The sequence below is a fragment of the Pelodiscus sinensis genome, chromosome 5 (assembly GCF_052426305.1).
Source record: "Pelodiscus sinensis isolate ZL-2025 chromosome 5, ASM5242630v1, whole genome shotgun sequence".
NCBI lineage: Eukaryota > Metazoa > Chordata > Testudines > Trionychidae > Pelodiscus > Pelodiscus sinensis.
This window is the reverse complement of record NC_143056.1, coordinates 72,415,773-72,436,342: the sequence shown is the minus strand read 5'-3', so window position 1 is coordinate 72,436,342 and position 20,570 is coordinate 72,415,773. Positions and strand designations below refer to the sequence as shown.

The following is a 20,570-nucleotide window of genomic DNA, read 5'->3' as shown; positions in this document are numbered from 1 at the left end:
TTCAGCAGAATATTTTGTGTTGTGTAATACAGCAGAAAAGCAGGAGGTTTACAATCAACCGTAATAAAGGCAACAACAAGCATATACAGGTTGAATTTCTGTATTCCGGCATCCTTGGGATCTGATCGGTGCAGAACCAGAGAATTTGCTGAGCCACAGGAGATTAACTTTGTAAAGCAGCATTACTGATACTTCCACTGCTTACTGGAGAATTGTTTTACAAGACATTTAGAGGTAAACTGGAGCTAAGTAATAGCACAGAAAATTGAGAGCCAGGACTTGTGGCTGCAAACAAACTTTATGGGACTGCAGGAAACTTGGCCACACCCATGATAAGTGGACATGCAGCTAACTAAAATCATGCTGGACCCTGGATGTTGCTAGACCAGAAAGTGCTGGACTAGAGAGGTTCAACCTGTATTATAAAGAATTCAAGCAAAAGAAACATTTGACTAGAGAATAGGATTTGTAACTGGAGTTTGTAGCTAGAGAAATGTTTTCTAGAGGATGACATCTTTCTTGATAGAAATATAGAACTTTCTATCAAGTTCTGCATTGAAGGATGAACAGAAGCTTTGTGTCTGTTATGGACCTCCCAGTGTGGAATCTGTCCAGCTATACTCTGTTGCCACACTGCTGTTGAAGGTAGCACCACCATTTACTCGTTGCTAAGTTTTAGATGTACAGCATATCTCCTTTGAACTGCTGCCCTCTCACACTCATCCCAAGTCATCTGCTTTCTCATGATGAGACAAGAGCTCCACCGGCATACTCCAGCAGCAGTGGCAGCATTCAAGCTACACACAAACCTCTACAGCTGGGGGTGAGCAATCATTTTTGGTCGGAGGGGTCACTCCAAGATTTTGGAAAGTGGTCAAGGACTGCACTTTCCTGTGGAGGGGGTGTAGAGTCTAGGATGAAGCTTGGGTGTAGAAGGATGCATGGGGCAAGGGACTGAGATGAAGGAGATGGTGTGAGGTCTGAGAGGAAGTTTGGGCAAAGGAGGGGGTTGTGACCTGGGTCAGGGGATGGGGGTGTAGGGTCAGGGAGGGGGGCATGGGTGTAGGAGAGGATTCTGGCATGGGTGTAGGAGAGGGAAACTAGGGGGGGTGCAAAGTCTGGAATAGAGCTGTGACCTGAGATAAGGGGGTACAGACTACAGAGGGTGTGGGTGGTGACTTGAAGCAGGGGAATGGGGTGCAGGGTCTGGGAGGGTGTTTGGGTGCAGGAGAGGATTCTGTTCTGGGGGAAGGGTGTAGGAGGGGGTACCAAGTCTGGGAGGAAGTTGTGACCAGAGACTGGGGAGTGCAGAGGGTTTGTATGGTGACCTGGGGGAGGGAGTTGGGCTGCAGGAGAGGCTAGGGTGTCAGAGGCAGGCTCTAGGTGGGAGGTGCTTACCTAAACTTGCAGCATCCCCATGGCAGGCTGAGCTCTCTGCCTGCTGCAGTCTCAGATCACTTAAAACTGCAGGCTGCTCCTTCCATGTGACTCTCAGCTCCCAGAGGGAGAAGAGGCTTGCTGCTGCCCCCATCCCTCAAGCCAATCTCTCGGCTCCTATTGGTTGGTTGGTTTCCAGCCAATAGGAGCTAAGAGATTGGCTGGGGTCGTTTCTTATTGGCCAGTTGATTCTGGCCACTAGGAGCTGAGGATTGGGATGAGGACAGAGAGATTGCACAAAGCTTCTCTCCTTGCAAAGCAGAGAGACATGCAGATTGAGCTTTAAACCTGCAGCAGCTGTGTGCCTGAGGGTCCTGGCAGGGTGGTCCATTGGCTGGATCCAGTGGTTTGGTGGGCTGGATCCGGCCCCTGGACCATATTTTGCCCAGCCCTGCACTATAGTGATTATACAGTAGGCATCCATTTTGTGGCAGGTCTCTTCTGCTTCTCTTCTCTTGTGGGACCTAGGAAAAAGGAGAGGTCCCAAAAGTGGTTGCTCTTCCGAGACACAGACTGCCAGGTGGCCCACTACATGGGAACCTATGAGGAACAGGTGAAGCACAGAGGAGAATGTGTACAGCTTTACCTTCTCTTGCTGGTTCTCTTTAACTGTCCATTTGAAGGGTTGAGATAAAATATGACCAGGTATGTTTCTTTTCTTCCTCAAAACTCCAGTGGCCAGGAGCTCATCTTGGTTTATGGGCTATTTAGACATTATTTTGCAACCAACAACCAGTGCTATGACTTAGGTTCTTTTTCAGCCTTAGGCCCTAAAGTCTAAGTAAGTAAACATAATTTTGCACCTTTCTATTTTATTGATCTAAGCCCAGATCCTCAAAGTATTTTGGCAACTAAAGCGAATTTAGGCCCCAAGTGTGCAAGAATATCAAATGGTAAAAACACATTTGTTTCTTAATTTTTTTTAATTGATGAAAATGTTAATGTAGTTACAGCCAAATTGTTTTCAGCTTATTTATAAAACTGCAAGTTTAATGAAGTCAGTTTCCCTAGTAAAACAGAAACATACAAACATAGATAAAAAAGAAGAGAGGGAAAAGGAACAGGTCTCCTTTCATGATCTGATTGTAGGTAGATGATAATTGTTGGCTTTAGACAACGTAATTAGCAGATTTATTTTTCGTCCTTTAAAACACAGAATAATAGACTTTTTTGACGTGTACTAGATTGGAAGAATAATAGAGATGTAATACATGTTCTATATGGAGCAGAATAGAGGGGGAAAAGATCTTTTCATTGTTGAGAAGCCCTTGATTAGATTGCAGGAAGAAGGTGAGAGTTCTTAGGTCAGTTGACTGACTTTGACTGTTTCCCAAAATACAGTTAGCTTTTCCATTTTCTGATTTTTTTAACTAAAGTTTAAATAACCTAGTTAAAATACAATGAATTTCTGTAACATGTTCTAATGTTTTCCCAGACCTGTCTTCTTCAAATTACATTGTACAACTTATTCTTAATTCTATTTTACTTGGTATTTCTCAGTCCAACAAACTAAAAGTACTAGGACACTAAAATTTAGATCTCCAATTCTCAGTTCCCTGAGATCATCTTCTTTCTTACTGCACTGGAACTGAAATTTCTGCTTTTGACATATGAAAGAACAAGGTTCTCTCTGTAATAGTCAAAGCGATTCATCCAGGCCTTTCAGCTGAGGTAACTGCAGTTCATGCAGGTGAAAATGTTAAAATTCAAGACTGCTGTATTATACTGGGATAGTAGCAAAGATGAACATTTCAGAAACCCCTCCAAATTGCATCTATCTGCTACTCTCAGCTTGAAAATGATTTCAGACTCATTCTGATCACAAAGGGTATGTCTACACTAGCCCCCTAGTTCGAACTAGGGAGGCTAATGTAGGCATTCAAAACTGCAAATGAAGCCCAGGATTTAAATATCCCGGGCTTTATTTGCATGTTCCTGTCCGGTCGCCATTTTGAAATTCCACTAGCCCGAAGTAACTGCCTGCGGCTATACGTGGCAGTGAAACGGTAATTCAAACTAAGGAATAGCAGAATTTAAGACAAGATGGACTTCACCTCATGGCACTTTATATCCATCCCTCATACCTTCCAAGCTGGAGCAGGTCACATGGTCGAGTGACCTATCTCTGTTTTACATGTCAGCCATTTTGCCCTGCCTGGTTTTGCCTGTTTCCAGATGCATTCCTCAGGTGTGTATTGGCCTCTCTGAGAGCCATTGTCCTTGGGACCCTGTTAATTAGCATAGTTTAGCTTATCCGGAATAGCACTATTTCAAGGGGAAAAAAGGGGGTTATTTCGAGACAAAACCCTTCCTTCGAAATAACCCTTACTCCTTTTGAGTAACCTTTACTCCTCAAAAGGAGTTAGGGTTATTTCGAAGGAAGGGTTTTGTCTCGAAATAACCCCTTTTTTCCCCCTTGAAATAGTGCTATTCCGGAAAAGCGGCAGTCCACAATTATGCAAATGAAGTACGAGAAATTCAAATCTGCGCTTCATTTGCAATTTCGGGTGTCTGCATTTGCATTCCTCTCTCCGAAGAGGAATGAAATATAGACATACCCACACTGTAAACCCTGGTATATGAGAGAAACTACTTCAAGCCAGAGAGGCTACCATGCCTCAACCCCCTATTTCCAGCACCTATGTAGAATAGGCTGTCCATAGACTTCATTCAGCTTCCAGAACCAAAAAGAGAATCCAGGAATCTTGAATCTCACCAGCTCAGAGCTTTATCCTAAATAGCAATGTAACCCAATACCAAGTGGGTGTTACTGACTCTCTACATGGACTTAGACATATAGCAGATAGTAGCTTATTTCCACTAAATTACAGCTGTTGTGCAAGTGGATGAGTTATGTGCTGTTTTAAAGCTTCTGGGTTTAAACCCTGCTGCTGACAAGCCATGTAGAGAACCTAGTATGTGATCATGCAAAGGAATAGTATAATTCGAATTCACAGTGAGCTGAACTGAAACTAAGAGACTCTTAATACTGCTACATGACTGTCTCCTAGCTCTAGCTGTGGGATGGACAATAATTTTTGAAGGGGGAGACACTTCATGAATTCCAGAAGTAGTTGTGGACCTCCCTGGAAGGGGCAGGGCCTCTGGCAGAAGGGGTGGGGACTTTGTGTGCTCCCCCAGCCATACACCCTGATTGGCCTTGGGGGCGGGAGAGTGCGTGAAATCTTTGGCCCCTGCCCTACCAGAGGTGTGCAGTGCCTAAAGAGATCTGCCAGCCGTTCAAAACATCTGGCAGTTCACTCTAGGTGCTGTGCGCCCTTGCAGCAGGAGGAGACTTTGCACACTACCCTGCCCCCGGGGCATGGGAGCGAGTGAAGTCTTTGCCCTCCTGCCCTCACCCTGCCAGATGCCCACGGTGCCTAAAGAGAACCACCAGCTAAGTACAGAGGCCTGTTTCTAATACTGGCTAAGCTGACCATATATAAGTATAGAGAGGAATCTTTGGCCTTTTGATTAAATGAGTTTGCAGTCAATGCTTGCCACAGAAGCTCCCATGAGTTCTTCTACAGCTCAGGGAATCTGCTCTCCCGTTTACATGGAAGACAAGAAAGGAAGGAAGCAGTGGAGAGCCCTGTGAAGTGATTTGGTAGTAAGCCATCTAAGCAACCACAGCTACATCAAAGATGCCTAAAAACAGATCAGTTGGACAGTATATTACCCTGTTCAAACAAAAGGAACCTCAAGTTTGACAGAAACATTTGTTTGCTATTAAGCTTTTTTACTTATAAAAAAGAAGTTTAGAAAAAACTATCTTTTCCAAGGAACCCATTAATGAAATAAACCAGTTTTCTGAAATAAACATTACTGGCCACTCCTCGTGCCTGGGGTAGAAGAAACTACCATTTTATCTGTGTCTATTCCTTCCTCCCCTATCAGTGTCCTAATTCTCTCCCAGTTCCACCCACTCCATTCACGTTTTCCATCCTTTTCCCTTTACAGTATCTTAGTCCTTATGTTTCCTGTCTGCTATTCTCTAGTCCTATGCATCTCTTCAGACTTCCTGTTTCTTACAGTCCGATCCCTCTTCATCTGCAACCCCCATATTCCACTGCAATAACTAAGCTTCCCTCCCTGCACTCCGTATTACTCTGACAATCCTTCTCCCCTCTGAATCCTACATATTAGTATGCAAGCACCCCCTTTTCTGTGTCCTGCCTACATCCTGCATTTGCCTGTCTTCCCACTATTTCTCCTGTGGACCTAGCATTGTCATATTTCAGGGGAAAAAATTAAGGAGACTTGCATCCTGTTATGAACATTTTATGCAAATTTACTAACTTTTGTTTTTGACAGCGATTTTCAAAACTTTAAAAAGAAGTAAAGATGTAATGCTACTGAAGGCCTCAGTTTGCTAGCTCTGTGAATGAAGTCCCTATGCTATTCTGCATTCCTTTTTATTCCCTCATCCTGCCACTGTCCTCCCCAGGGAAATGCCACTGTTGTTATTACATGAAAGCCGGGAATGAACAAACTCAACTCCTCAAATGTTTTCAGTCAGTGGCAGGTACTGCAGTTAGACCTGTCTGCAAGTGAAGCTATCCAGAGCCTCCTGTCTCAAACACTCAAGGTTTGCCCCCTATATATTCCTTAATTCAAGCTCATCGCAGGCCTTCTGCCAGCTTTATGCTGGCCTATCAGGGTCTAAATCCCTGTGAGGCTTCTGTCACTCAAAATTGGAACTTTAACATTCCTGGTTAACAGCCTCATGGGATGTGACAGTCACTACAATTTTGGAACTGTTTTGTAAAATTTAAGATAGGTCACAATCCTCCCTAAAGCCCACATTACATTGTTTCCTTTCAATTTTTCTTCAAGTGATGATTCCCATATGGATCCCAACCATAGATGTGTACTGGAGCTGGAACTGTTTGTAGTAATGCCCATTGATCCACATGTGTGTCGTGCATCATATTGTGTCCAAGGCTATGCAAATCAACGCTGCTCCAGTTCCTTCTTACTGCTGCATGGTTAGAGACAGAACCCCTGTTTCTCAGAGTTCTTAGGTTGCTAAGAGAACTCACCTGTTCCTATTTATTGTATATAGTTTACTTGTGTTTTAGTTGTGTGTATAGTTGGCTTTCCTGCATTCTTAGTGAGACTCCTCCCGAGGACTTCTTCCCCTAATAGTGAGATCCACCTCTCGTTCCTGAACTCCAGGACAATATGCCCTGACAAGCCAGCTTCAAAACCTGTGAGCTTTTCTGTGAGCGTATGTCTACACTGCATTCCTCTTTCTAGATAGGAATGCAAATGCAGCCAAGTGAAATTGCAAATGAAGTGCAGATTTGAATTTCCCATCTTCATTTGCATAATCGCGGCCGGCCGCTTTTTCAAACTACCCTATTTCGAGATTAAAAAACCCCATTTAGAAGTAGTTATTTCAAGAAAAAACCCTTCTATTGAAATAACCCTTAAATCTCATTGCTGCCTGCAATTATCTAAATGAAGCTCGGGAAATTCAAATCCGCGCTTCATTTACAATTTCGCTCGGCTGCATTTGCATTCCTCTCTCGAAAGAGGAATGCAGTGTAGACATACCCTGAGTGACAAGCACCATTATTGTCTCTACATTGTCCGCATTGTCTCCTGCTGGTCCATCTGCCACATGTTCCTGCCTTGGTTGGACTTGTGATGCTGGAGAACTTCACCTCTGTAAATGTCTGATGGAGGAGGTTATGTGCCCACCTGCACAATCAGAACTGAGACCAGCAGATCTGCTGAAGCTGCACCTGTCTCCTCAGGTGAGCACCTCACCCGCTCCTCCGTCTTCCAGTGAGTGTCCGTGGCACTGTGGCAACTCCAGAAGCCCCCCTGTGAACATAAGAAGCATGCTCACTTCCATGGATAGAGAACTAAAGAAACAGCCTTGGCTGAGGCTCAGCTACAATGAAAGTAATAAGAGACATTAGCGTTCTGAATTTCATGCCTGCAGTCATGAGAATATATTATACTAAAATTTCAAAAAAGTAAATATTGAAAGACACAATAAAACTATGGTAGTTGGTTGGCAATTCTGACATTGTAAAAAATACTCAGGTTCATCTACGTTAGTAGCTTAGAGCCCGTGCCACTGCATTTTTTCTGGATGTTGCTGTACTACGGATACACTTACACTAGAAAAATTAGTATCTTTGTGTTCTTCCTCCTGCGGATTATTCCAAAAGTAGTGCTCTTCAGTCCTGTCAGGTTAAAATGAGAAAATGTAAATTGTGATGTAAAATAGAAGATGGGCTTCATTAGAACTAATATTTGGTTACTGATCTTTTCAGGGCATCATAATGAAAATTATGTAAAGCAATTTATCAAGCGGACTTCTACTGCCTCACTGCGCCTCCAAGAGTAGTGGTGCAATATCAAGATGCAGAGTCATATTATTTTGTTAATTATTTGTATGCAGGAGAGTAACTGTATCTGCCTGACAGCTCCTGTGGTGGACACAGATGCAAATATTATATTGACATTCCTCCTGTCCTAGTCCACAGAAGAGGGTTTAGGAAAGGTGGATAAAAGCTCTGTAATAAAAATAACCAGTTGAAAATAACAGCATATTGTTTGCAGACTATTTTGTGTTCATCTGTGACAATCGCAGATCATTATTTGAGTCATGTATAACTACTTGACTTGCACATATCTCAGTCTTGGAAAATTGCAGTTCTTGCTCACTGATTTGTACAGTGCATTATTTAAAGACATCCCAAGGGTGGAGTCTCAAGTGGCTGAAACAGCAGATGGCACTGCAAGGAATGTTAGTTAGTAGCAGCCATTTTCATTAAATCCATTTAGCTATATTGTGAGAACAGGCAGTGTTCTTCTGTTAGCAGAAATATGCCTGTAATCAAGGCTGCTGACAGAATTGTGAGGTGCCTGGACAATATATAGGGAGGGCAACTCTAGGTTGCTGAAGGAAGGGGCTGTGGGGTCTAGCCTCCCCCAGCCAGCCCTTCAGTGCTGCTTGGCCTGCATCAACCTGGGCTCCAGTAGCAATTTAAAGGGTCCCTGGCTCTGGCCACTGCCAGCCTTTTGCACCCTGCCTATAATAGTAGATTGTGGTATTTTTAGTGGCTTGTACAAGGGGTCAGATTGTTTATCTGGACTTTTTCCCTTTCTGATTTTGCCATTGTGTAGAGACACTGCATATTTAATATTCAATTTGCCTGCTAGCAGTAACTTTTGTCAAAATAATTTTTCTTATGACATTAAAGAATGTGCTTGAATTTCACTGAAGGACTTCCTGGACTTCAAGGTCATTGTTTGCGATGCTCTTTTGTATCTTGCACAGTCTTTGAAGTCTCTTTAGAACACTAACTAATGATATCTTCCAAGTGTCACTCTGCTGAAGGGCAAAGAAAAGGAATCTCAATATATAAATTTTCTTTATAACTAATTTTCAAGCTTAGAAAATATTTATTATCTGAAGTTAAAAGGCACGTGTACACATAATTAAATATGAGCATATGTGGTTTTTATATACTCTTGTACACACGTCAGTAGAGTGCCTACTTTCTTCATTTTACCACGCTGTACTTTCAGTAACTTGTAACATCAATACCTGTAATGTATATTTCTTCTATATTGTAAAACACACCAAATCTTTCAGATTTTCAGTGTTTGATTGATACTTGATTTGATTTAAAATTATATTTTTTTGGTAGAACATCTTGTTCAGCATAGAGATCTGAGCTTTGTTTCAGTTTTCAGCTTCTGTCTTCTCATTTCCTTTTTGCAGCAATGAAGACACGAAGCTTCATTTTTCTGCCTTTTCTGTTTCTGAAGGAAAGATGGCAGACATTGTACAACATTCACTATATGCATGAGCTGAAGGGAAATGTACTGTATTCAGATTTTTTGATTTAGCATAAGCCTAAGCGTCTAGTTTCCAGGAGTGGACATACAAGTTTGTGTTTTGATGAAAGATTGGAGTATTTTCTTTGTGGTTATATCTTATGTTTGTTGGTATAATATTTATCTCTAGAAGATGTTGCTAGTGTCAATGCCTATTTAGAAAGCTTAAGAAATATATAGTAGGTGCATTAATTTTTTATTGATGTGCCCTGTAATGTATTCTCTTATGGGATTTAGAGAGATTTGATTCCTGGATCTGCCGCTGGTTCACTTTGTGACTTTAGGCAAGTCACTTAACTTGTCTGTGTTCATTTTTCCTATATGTAAAATGGGGGATATGCTTATCTCTGTGGGTAATATGAGACAGGAATAATTAATGTTTTCAAAGTGCTTTGAGATCTTTTGTTGAGATGTACAAAATGCTAATATCAGTAATGTTCTCTCCATTTCCTGTTTTCTTTTTAGAACTGGTGAACTCTGTATATAAAATCTAGTTCCTGTAATTGTAAGAATTTGAATCTGTATTTTTTGACTTGCAGAAGAGATTGTAGTTGCAGTAGTTATTTCACAACCCTTTTACACAGCTGCTCAAGGGTTAGACACAATGCAGTAGAACTTGTGTTTCCCTATGTTTCATCTGGAACCGTGAAAACTAAAATAACTTTTTTAAATGAAATGCTCATAAAATCATATGATTCCAAGAGCAGGGCTTAAAAATTAATACCAAATACCACAATGGTTGGCACACTGAGACTTAGAAGTAGCAGACCCCAAAGAACATACTGAATTAAACATGCTGAATATATGTAATAGATTAGTTCCATACAATCCTTTACATATTATTTTTTTCTTAACTCTTTCAATGTGTCGAACTGCAAAATATTATGCAAAGAATATTTAGCATATTGACAATGACCGTATAAACAAGGAGTTTCTTGCTTCTTTGTTTCTTCTACTGATCACTTCACAAAGAAGTTTGATTGAATTTTTTAAAAAGTGTTTGATCATTTTATGAAAGTTGGTAACATTCATAGTTATTTATGGTTTAAGAAAAGGGCAGTCTTTTATCATGATTCAGCACATAAACTGGTCTCTGCAAGGTTCAGGAGGTTTTTATCCCCCACATCTAACATTTTCAGTATTGATCAAGTGCAGTGGTCCCCAACCTTTTGTGGCTGCTGGGCGTCCGGGGGCGGGGCCACTCACGCGCCGTGCTTCTAGGGGTGGGATCACGCACGCGCCATACACCCAGGAGTGGGGGCCACCTACGTGCCCTGAGCCCAGGGCCGGCACCATGCATGTGCTGCACGCCGGGGGTAGGGGCCACCCACGCGCCCTGAGCCCGGGCCGGCACCACACATGTGACGCGTGCCTGGGGGAGGGGCAGCCCACATTCCCTGGGCTGGCACCAAGCATGTACCGTGTGCCCGGGGCAGAGGCCGCCCACGTGCCCTGCGCCAGCACTGCGCACGTGTTGCGCGCCGGGGGTAGGGGCCGCCCACATGCCCTGAGCCCGGGGCTGGCAGAACGCATGTGCCGTGCGCCTGGGGCAGGAGCCGCCCCTGCGCCCGAGGCCAGCATCACGCATGTGCCGCGCGCTGGGGGGGGCAGCCCAGATGTTTCGGTGAGCGCACATAAATGCCCCGATTGGTGCCATGGCGCCCGCAGGCACCGCGTTGGGGTCCACTGATCAAGTGTATTATAAAGAATGGGAGAAAGGAGTTTAATTTTCCTTAGAAGTGTTGGGTATTGGCCAGTACTAGATGTTAGCGATAGAATTGATACATCTAATTCTGTTTGACAAATCCTGTGTTATGAAGTGGCAGCAGAATAGTATGCACATCCCTTAAATAACTTCATACCCATGGGAAAAACTGTGAAAATTTTATAACTGTACCACTGGCCTCCTAATGCATATATGGGCTTTCTGTAAACAAAGGCCAGTGGCTTGTTTGGAACCACCACTTTGCTGATGTAATAGATAGAGAAGGCTGCAGCTCTTTGTCATTCCCTGGCCATTAACATTTTCATTTTCACTATTTTTCCTGTTTGTCTACTGCATGGGCTTCATTTAGCAGGTTCTTTCCCTTGCTGCTGCTCAGATTGCTTTATATTTTCCCCTCCTATTCCCCTAAGAGGAAAAAAAGGCAACAGGAAAATTCACATGATGAAAATGATGGGGCATTTACAATTCTTCTTCTTGCTTAGTTGCCAAATGCTGTTTAATTCCTGATGGAGGAAATTCTCGTTATTCATGCAGTGACACTTTGTAGTCCCTGCAGACAGAAAAGTCCCAGAGCACAAGGCTTTCAGTATTTTCTTAACAATTTGTTACACTAAACCTAACAGTGATTTTATATTTTCCATGTTATGTTTGTTTTCTTTACACATGCAAGAAAATATTTTTAGGGGCTGAGTTTCAGAATCCTGTCATGGGCATCTTCTATGTTGCAAGAGGGGAAGACCTCAGGAAAGCTGAATGTCTGCTATGAGTTTGCAACATTCACAGCTGAAACTTTCATGCTGATCACATTTTTAAAAAGGGGGAATGTTCTTATACAAACTTTAGCTAGTTTCACATTTCCTTTCCATTTCTTTTTGTTGTTTTCACTCAGTCTGCTGTTTAATCTTTGATTACAGGCCACTAAAGAAGTAATAGAACGAGAGGCCCCAGGGATGGCCCTGGCAATGCTGATGGGATCACTTAATGTTACTCCTCTGGGCATGCTCTCTAGGTAAGAATGTTACCAACAAAATACAGAGTGAACTATTTCCCTAGAAATATTCAAGGTGGTGGAATGACTGCAGAGAAACGAACTGATGCTTGACACATTTCTTAAGAATGGGGGTCTCAATCCCAGATAGGTGGCCAAATTCACAATTCCAGATAGGTAGTTGCTTTCTGCCTCTTTAAATTTCCCCGCAGTTTCTACTAGATAATCTATCCTCCAGTACATCCTGTCCCAAATTGTGTTAAACAGCAGCTTGATTCCAACCCAATGCAGTTACAATTCACTAATGAGCACTTCCTTTAGTATGATAAATGTAAGGGTAATATTTTGATGATACAATCTGTTCCAGCATAATAAGCAAAGGGCGTCTGTATGAAAATATAGAAAGTTAAAAGTGGCACAGTCACATGTGCTTAGTTTTTACTACTGAACTTAGTTTTAACTGTTGAATTTTGGAATTTACTATCTGATGCTTGATTTTCTTGTCCCCATTGGTGTTTTCCTTCAAACAACTACTTCTCCCCCAATCCTATGTTTCTTTTTAGGGTAGATATGCAAACATGGGTTTTCCCATTGTTCTCTTGTGGTCCTCAGCATCGTGATAGATCTTTTTCTATAATGACAGAGCTTTCGTAGAATCAATAAACTTTTGTTAATTAATATGTGATTGCGTTTATATGTCTGAAACACCAAAGCAAAAATATTTTAAGATAACTCAGAAAGAATGACTACTATGGTTTTTATTTTATTTAATTCTCAATTACATTGATGGATAAAACAAGTATTGTAACTGTGAATAATAAAGTGATTTTAAAATCTGAGGATAATTCTTACTCAGATGCCTGAAATTGTGAGGGCCCAAGTGATCTGACAGTTCGCATTTAAACCTTTATCCCATTGTGGCTGTCTGAAAAGCATTATTAGATTCTGTCCAGTGTACCCAATATTTTCATTTCTTTATCTGATATGCTCTTCTATACTGTTGTGTATATTTGTAGAATGTAGGCAGAAAGAATTTGCTGCTTTTCTGTAGCACATACAGAATGCAGTGGACGAAGGGGATAATTTAGCTCCTTTGTCAGATCTGACCACTAACGTGAGATTGCAGTGGAGATCACTTTGCACAGCTGATTAGGCTTTGATGTGTCATCTGGACAACGTGGCTAAAACTAAGGATATAATGCTCAATGTTCATTACAGAGAATGCATCATACTGTCCTATCTTCTGTGTACATAGAATGGAAAAGGAGACAATGTCCCTTAACATCATCCATCCCTCGGTGTCTCAAAGATATTGTACTTCATTGTGTAAAAGAGTTTACCAGTTCTCTTTTCTCTTGCCAATTCCAGCTTCTCCCCCTCAATTCAAGCACTAAATACAGAAATTGACAGACAAATAGGAAACTGGCTGGGACATTAATCTTTCAAGTATTTCAAATTATGTCGAAAAATAGATGTATTATAAAGGCCTTTGAAATTAGACCTTTTCTGAAACATTAATAGAACGTTCATACAGCTGGTACACTTCTATACTTTCCCTTCCTCTAACTTTGGTTTGGTTGGTGATACTGGTTACAGGCACTGATGCCACCAACCTGCCAAAAGGCACACCAACCTTTGATGGCAGCAAATGACTTCTCTTAGTCCTTCTAGTTCCCAGCTACATGATGAACTCCAGGCCATGTATACTATCAAGTCTCAGGAAATCCTAAGTGCTACAGACAATTGTATTAGTGATTCAGTAGGTAATTTTCTTGTGTGTTAATGCTACACAAAAGCTCCAGCATTATTCTATGAAACACTGTGTTGTTAAGATGCCATCTTTTGAACAAGACATGAAGTCAAGAGGCTCATTATTTTTGTAAATAATTACATGGCACTTTTCTATAACTGATTAACTTCATGTTCTGGCTAATTCAAAATAATTCTGTTTCATTCCAACTGGCTGTAGTATTATTCTTTATGTTCTTTTATAAGCTATTGTGTTATGGTTAAGTGGCTTCTGTAGTCCACCTAGATTTGACTGCATTTACATAACATACAAAATTATTTCTGTTTAGAACACTTTGAATTGCCATATAAATGTAAGGTATGATTATTATGTTGTAGTTGTCTCATGGAAAAGATTAGTAGAATTAATTCTTTTTTTTCCATATCCATACATGAGGACCATAGTAAGCTGCCAAGTAGAAGATCCATGCGTAACTTGCTGTTTCTGTGTAAAAGTCTACCACTGAAGCTTCTCATTTTATAGGCCTACCTTCAGTTGTTTAATTGCATATTTAAATAAACTATTAGCAGCTCTTGATGTTCTATTTCAAGTCTTGCAGTTTTGTTTTTCACTAATCTCTTTTTCCTGAAATCATAAACTATATGAGAATCTTAGCTTTTATTTTTAAAAGTAAAAATTTGAAACTGTGCACTGAATTTTACAAGCCCCTGGACTAATGTCAATATAGGAATTATATTCTTTGTTTAAAATTACTAAGGATACATGGGATTGTTAAGACTATTAATTTTAAAAATCAAGGTTATTTTCTATAATGTGATGTATTCTCTCTTTGGCTCTGCTTGGATTGTGAAACTATTTAATTTTACTTTGGATCTAGTCAGTTTCACTCTCTGATTCTCATGCCCTACCATTATTGGGTTTGGTTCTCCAGCACACTATAAGGAATGTTGAAATCCAAAAATATTTTTCATAAAATGTTTTATGCTGAGATCATATTACTTGTAGTCATATTAGATTTTGCAGAGTTTCCCCCCTGAAATTCATCTACAGTTTTCTGTTAATATTGCTTTACAGAAAAAACCCACACCCTGTTCTTTTAACATAAAGGTGCCCAATTTCAGATGCCTTGTGTCAGTTCTAGGGTTAGTCCCCTCCGTGGTTTGCTGAAGGGCATCCCTGTGGGTATCAGGCCTCCAGTCATCACCTCAGTGGCTCAGAACCCTCATCTCTCTCCTTCCAAATCAAGGATTTAGTCTTGAAGCCCCTTGCCATTCAGTGTGCTCTTCCCATTGTTTTAGTCTAGAATCTTCCATTCTGCTATCTCCAAGGGTCTATGGCCATTTTTACTTCAACTCTTCCAACAGGAATTTTCTGTCTTAGTAACAGTATTGTATACCTCCCTCTGATCTTGGAAGGTTGGCACAGAGCAACATAGACATAATTCTAGCTTGGGCTTAGGGCGCTAGAAAGAGCTCCTTTTCCAGCAAGAAGTTCTCAAACCATTGTCAGCTCTGATCAAAGCCTTCTCTCAGAATTGCTTAGGTATCAAAGATAGAGTGTGAGCTCTGGATTCATGTTCCCTGGTACCATCAACTCTGTTACTGTCCACAAAACCACTGAGATTGACATCTGCTGTTTTGCGCTGGGACTCAGCCTCCACCTCTGTACTGCCACACATTGAGGCTCAGTCACCAGTGTCAGTATCAATGGTGCCATAAGCATGTGTTGTGTTGCGGCTATAGATCTCCTGTGCTTGTCAGTAATTTAGCTGGGGAAAAGATATACTTAACGTCTAGATTATAGTTGAGAATAGCCAATCACTAAGCATTATTGGCTAGATACATACACTGTTCCCAGTCCCCACTACTCTTGACTTCTCATCCTACTCCCAGTCTCTTTGCTCAAGCAATCACAATTCTCCCCACCATGATTTTTTTGTTTCTGTTTTTTTTGTTCTCATTCTCCACCAGCTAGTCCCTGACCTCCATGGCTCTCATCTGGTTTGTCTCTCCCTTCCCTACAGCTTCTAATCCATCCCTGGGACTGTTTTTTTTTTTTCTTCACCTATCCCTTTCCTCTATCACTAGAAGATTCTAATCCAAGTATCAGGGCATCTCCTCTTGAGTGTGTCTCTCTTTTGGGGGATAGGGTGTGGGGGACAATTTGCTATTTTCTCATGCAACTGAAGGTAGCAAGTATCCTACTGCTACAGTTCAAATGTGCTTCATTAGGGGATATTACTTACAAATTACCCCCAAACAACCAAGAATCCATACAAATTTGGTGTGCTTCGAAGTTGCCAACTATCACAATATTTTTGTGGTCCTGCAATTTTGGAGCACTTTTAATCATTTTTCACGCTCTCACTAGAAGTTTTGAGCAGCTCAGGACTTCAGGCTGAGCAGATGTCCAGTTTTGGCTTCACTAACTAGAAGCGACACTTGGCAGCCTAAACTTTAAGCTAAAGGATGCTGTTCCAGTTCTCACCAATACAGTCCACTACAGTTCTTGGTGCCTGCTTCTTTAGTCGGCTTTAGAACTTGAAAGGTTGGCATTGTTGATCATCTGACTTTTAATGTTGAAATTATTTAAATAATAATTAAAGAATCATGAAATTGAGGTTGTAGAAACATGTATGCGCACTAAAGGAATGAGACTACAACAATTTAAATTTCCTACATGATATGGAGTTTTGATATACATTGTATCCCTCTCGGGCCTTGCCAGGTTGTGATGTATAGCTTATTGTTTGGAAGCCCTCTAAAACCTACTGCTGTTGTAGACCCTTCCTAAGATACCAGGAACTCTTCCTTAAAAGTGAAGACAGATATCACGGGGGAAGTAAATATAAGAAAATTCTATTGTAAAAGCCCAGTTTTAACCAAACAGTAGCAGCTACATTTTTTTGTCTCTTTCTTTCTCTCTTTCCAATATTATATATGAAAACAAAAAGTTCTGGCTCAACATATGGCATGAATTTTAAATAGTTGCATAAACTAGCAGTAATGCTTTTGAACTAGCAAATTTTTCACGTGCAAACTAATCAAATTACAGGCAAGGACATGTTGTCCCTTGCAAAGCAGTGTAAATTGTAACTTTTTCATTTGCACCAGTTCAAACCCTGCCTCTCCTGCACTGTGTCTCATGGGTCTCTTTATCCTGGAGGGTCTTCAGTGGTGTCTCCTTCCCCTCCCATTCCAGGCTGAAAGGGGCATATTCAAATATGCTTCTTCCCTTTCTGCTCCTTCCTAGGGTTGGGGTAGCAGGAAGGAACAGGGGAGCTCTCCTGTCCCAATTGCTTGTAGGAGGGAATGGAGAGAGGAGGGAACAAAGCCTCCTTGAGCTATATGGCTCTTTAGCTCTCTTGTCCCCTCTCCCTTGCTGTGAAAATGGCTTTGGGCTGCTCAGGGGGAGGAAAGGGAAGGAAGGAGAAGAAATCCAGGGGATGAGGAGCAGTTGTTCTGATTTGGTGTTTTGCCTCAGAGGTGAGCAGGTGGCACAGACAATCAGAGTACTCGTATTCTATAGTTCATTGGTTCTCAACCAATTTATCACTATAGGCTATTTATGCAGTTCTCTATGTATTGTGAGCTGCATCCACATAATATATATATACAACCTTTATGACCCTGAGGTCATATGGACCACAAATGTGATTGGGCAGCAGGTTGAGAATCACTGCTCAAGGAGATCTGGATTTTCTCGCTTACTTTAAGACTGGCTTCACTCCAGTCTTAAGTGGAGCACTTGGGCTGTTGCTTAGGAGAGATTCTAGTGCTGCCCAGCTGATTAACAGAGCGCCCACAGTTAAGTTGTGGTTTCTACTGTTGTTGTTCCAGTCCCATCCATGTTACGCATGAAAAAATGCAGGAGTTGGCAATGCTGTAATTTTAAATGCACAATGTAATCTTCATTTTTCATGCAGTGCCATTTCCTGTGACAGACCAGGGAGGAAAAAGGGACAAGGGAGGAAACATAATCATCTTTAGTTATTGAACATGCAGTTCACATTGTCAAGTGCACAATTTGGCATTTTCATCTTTGCAAGGTATCTAGTAACTCAGTTCCCTTGCAAGAAATTTCTAAACTGAGCAATCATTGTACTTGAAATATGCTAATTCAAGAGGTATTACAGAGATGGTAAGAAACAACACATTTGAACTTCACATTTGAAGGCAAGACTTGTGTTCTCTGTGGCTCAAGTTATCAGTGATATGAAAGGGTCATTTTTAGACTTTGAAAAGCCTCTGTGACCTTTAATGCTGAATATTTTGACATCTGTCACTAGGAAATTTGTAATCCTGCCAGAAAAATGCAGTACAATCTCTAAGTACCATTAAGACTGTGAATTATTTATGTAGGAAGAAAGCCGGGGAAATTCCCTCCCTTACAAAATTCCTTCCCTTACAAACCAGATATGGTCCTAGAATCTAAAAGTTCAGTAATTTCCCAGCAAGAAACACATTTTTCCCTTCCTCTTTTTCTGTGGTTTGCCTTTTCATTTACTTGTAATTTGACGCCTTACTTACATCTGTGTGTACTAACTCCCACAACACACAGAATTTTTTCTTAAAATGTGTTCAGTTCTCTGTATCAGATTGGGAGGTACTCTTCTCACTCCATGGCAGCATCTAACAATTGTATTCTTAAAAATATATTTTACTAAAAAGAGCAGGCAAACTCCTCCTTTTGGCCCTGATTCAAGAAAATATCCATATTCAGAACAACACATAAGAGCTATCCTGATTCAGAATTACAGTAGTGATTATATAAGGACAAGGCCTCTGAAGGGGGCGGCTAAACTGCCCCAGCTCCCAGTGATACAAGAAGGCCCAGAGCTCCTGGCCACCGTTGCTGCTACTGCAGCAGCCAGAGCCTCAGGCCATTTAAATTGCTGCTGGAGCACCACACAGTGCTCTACGGGTGGCACTGAGGGCTGCCTAGCCCAAGACCCACTCCTTCTGCCCTGGAGACAAGCCTGTAGGCAGAGTGTGCTCAGAGAAGAAGCCAGCAGGTGGGGTGCATGCTCCTGCCTCCCCACCACTACCAGAGAGAAGCTCGTGGCCATCCCTCTACCCCTGTCCTGAGCTCCTCACTCCCTCCTTTGAGCTCCCCCTTCTTCCAACCCCCCTGCCCTGACTTCTTCACACACCCCTGCTTTGCGCCCATCCTCATCCCCCATCTCTGACTCCCACACCCTCCAAACCCTCAGCTTCCTGCCCTGAGCTTCCCACATTCCCAAGGACCTGCCCTGACTCCTGCCTCCCCTCACCACCACCACCACCAGCCCCCTGCCTTACAGGACCTGGGCAACACTGGGTAAGTCTTCCAGTCAGTCAGTAAAATTCACCTACTATTTTTTTTACGAGTTGGCTTTTGCTATTTTCATGTTCTTTTGTCTTTGTTTTCTGCAGTCTTTCTTGCAAAATAATTTTGCTCTACTATGGCACACTCTGATACGGCAACATCCATAGTCCAGCATGATTTTAGTTAACTGAATGTTCACTTATCATGGCTGTGGCTAAGTTTCCTATGATCCCATTAAAGTTTATTTACAGCCACCAGTCCTGGTTCTCAGTGTTCTGTGCTGTTTTTTGTCCCTAAGTATCTTCCTGGAGCCCAGTAAGCAGTAGAAGTGTTCGCAATGCTGCTAGACAATATTGACCTCCCATGGTTCTGCAAATTCTGATTCAGCACTGATTGAGTCCCAAGGATGTTGATCTAGAGAGGTTCAACCTGTAGTTTGGATTTCTGTAGAAAGTGAATTTTAGGTTCACACCATTGAACACCCACTTAGATTTACTTTTTGAAAGCATTTATACCAAAATTCAATTTTTCAGTTAGAAAAGAGAAACAATACTATATGGCTTATATGACCAATCACAAGCCTGCTGTGTACCTGAAAAAATAATATTTTGCACATCAAGAAATATTATAAATGTAATTTGTAAACAATATAATCTAAAATTAGAGAATACTAGGAGGTTTACCTGACATTGCTTGGGTCCTTAACCCAAATAAGTTTTGTTTCTCTTCATTTAAATCATTGTTGTGTGGTGGGGCTGAGGATGAAGGGTGGAGTATTCAGGCTTCCTAGGGGTGAGGACAATCCCAGCCCTCTCTCATCGCAGCAGCTTGGGCCAGGTGAGAATCGCCTGTCCGTGGCTGCTGCAGTTGCAGATGCAAGTCAGAAGGTCTGCATAGTGCACTATAAATGCATTAGCACAATTGTGAGACTCAGATCCAGCAATTATAAACCCAGATTTTAAAATTCAGTGTGAATTCTTAAGCATGGGCTTGAAAATACCAAATCCACAGTGCTGGTACCACAGACCCAGGATTAGAATGCTGTGTAAGATATACCCAATGTGGCCTAGGAATATAAACATAGTATATATGAGATGTATCATATTTTGTATTGTATAGTAGAGATGTTGTCTGAGTAACTGGATTGAGAGCTGTATCTGGGCTGATTCCAATGTCCTGAAACCAACTCCTGCTTTGTCTTTTTGTAAATCACTTAAAAACTCTTCTCTTTTTTCCCCATCTGTAAAATGGAGATATAGTATAGCCTATTGTGCTAGAAGGAATAAATGGTTAAAGTAGTGAAGCTCTTTGAAAATGTGAAGTCATCTACATAACTGCTTGGCAATAGCATTATTATTCATTTTTTGATCTTGCATGCTGATGAGATAAACTCTCATCTCAAATTCTCTGCTACAAATTATCACTTCATCTTGGCCTTTTCACTGCAGTATGCACCTCTGGGGAGTGCAAGGCAGACTCATGGGAAGAATAAGAGTTGA

At 41.5% G+C, this 20,570-nt stretch overlaps 1 protein-coding gene across 19 annotated transcripts in view; it reads left to right on the top strand.

Annotated features, from left to right (window-relative positions):
• GPHN (gephyrin) overlaps positions 1 to 20,570 on the top strand; it is a 527,119-nt gene that overhangs the window by 267,470 nt on the left and 239,079 nt on the right. For 18 of the 19 annotated variants that reach the window (XM_089778535.1, XM_075927413.2, XM_075927415.2 and 15 more), the window contains one exon: positions 11,941 to 12,035. The exons of the other annotated variant lie outside the window; for it this stretch is intronic. In XM_089778535.1, coding sequence (XP_089634661.1) covers positions 11,941 to 12,035 — 95 coding nt within the window. The remainder of the gene's footprint in view (positions 1 to 11,940; positions 12,036 to 20,570) is intronic. 19 annotated transcript variants of the gene reach the window in all.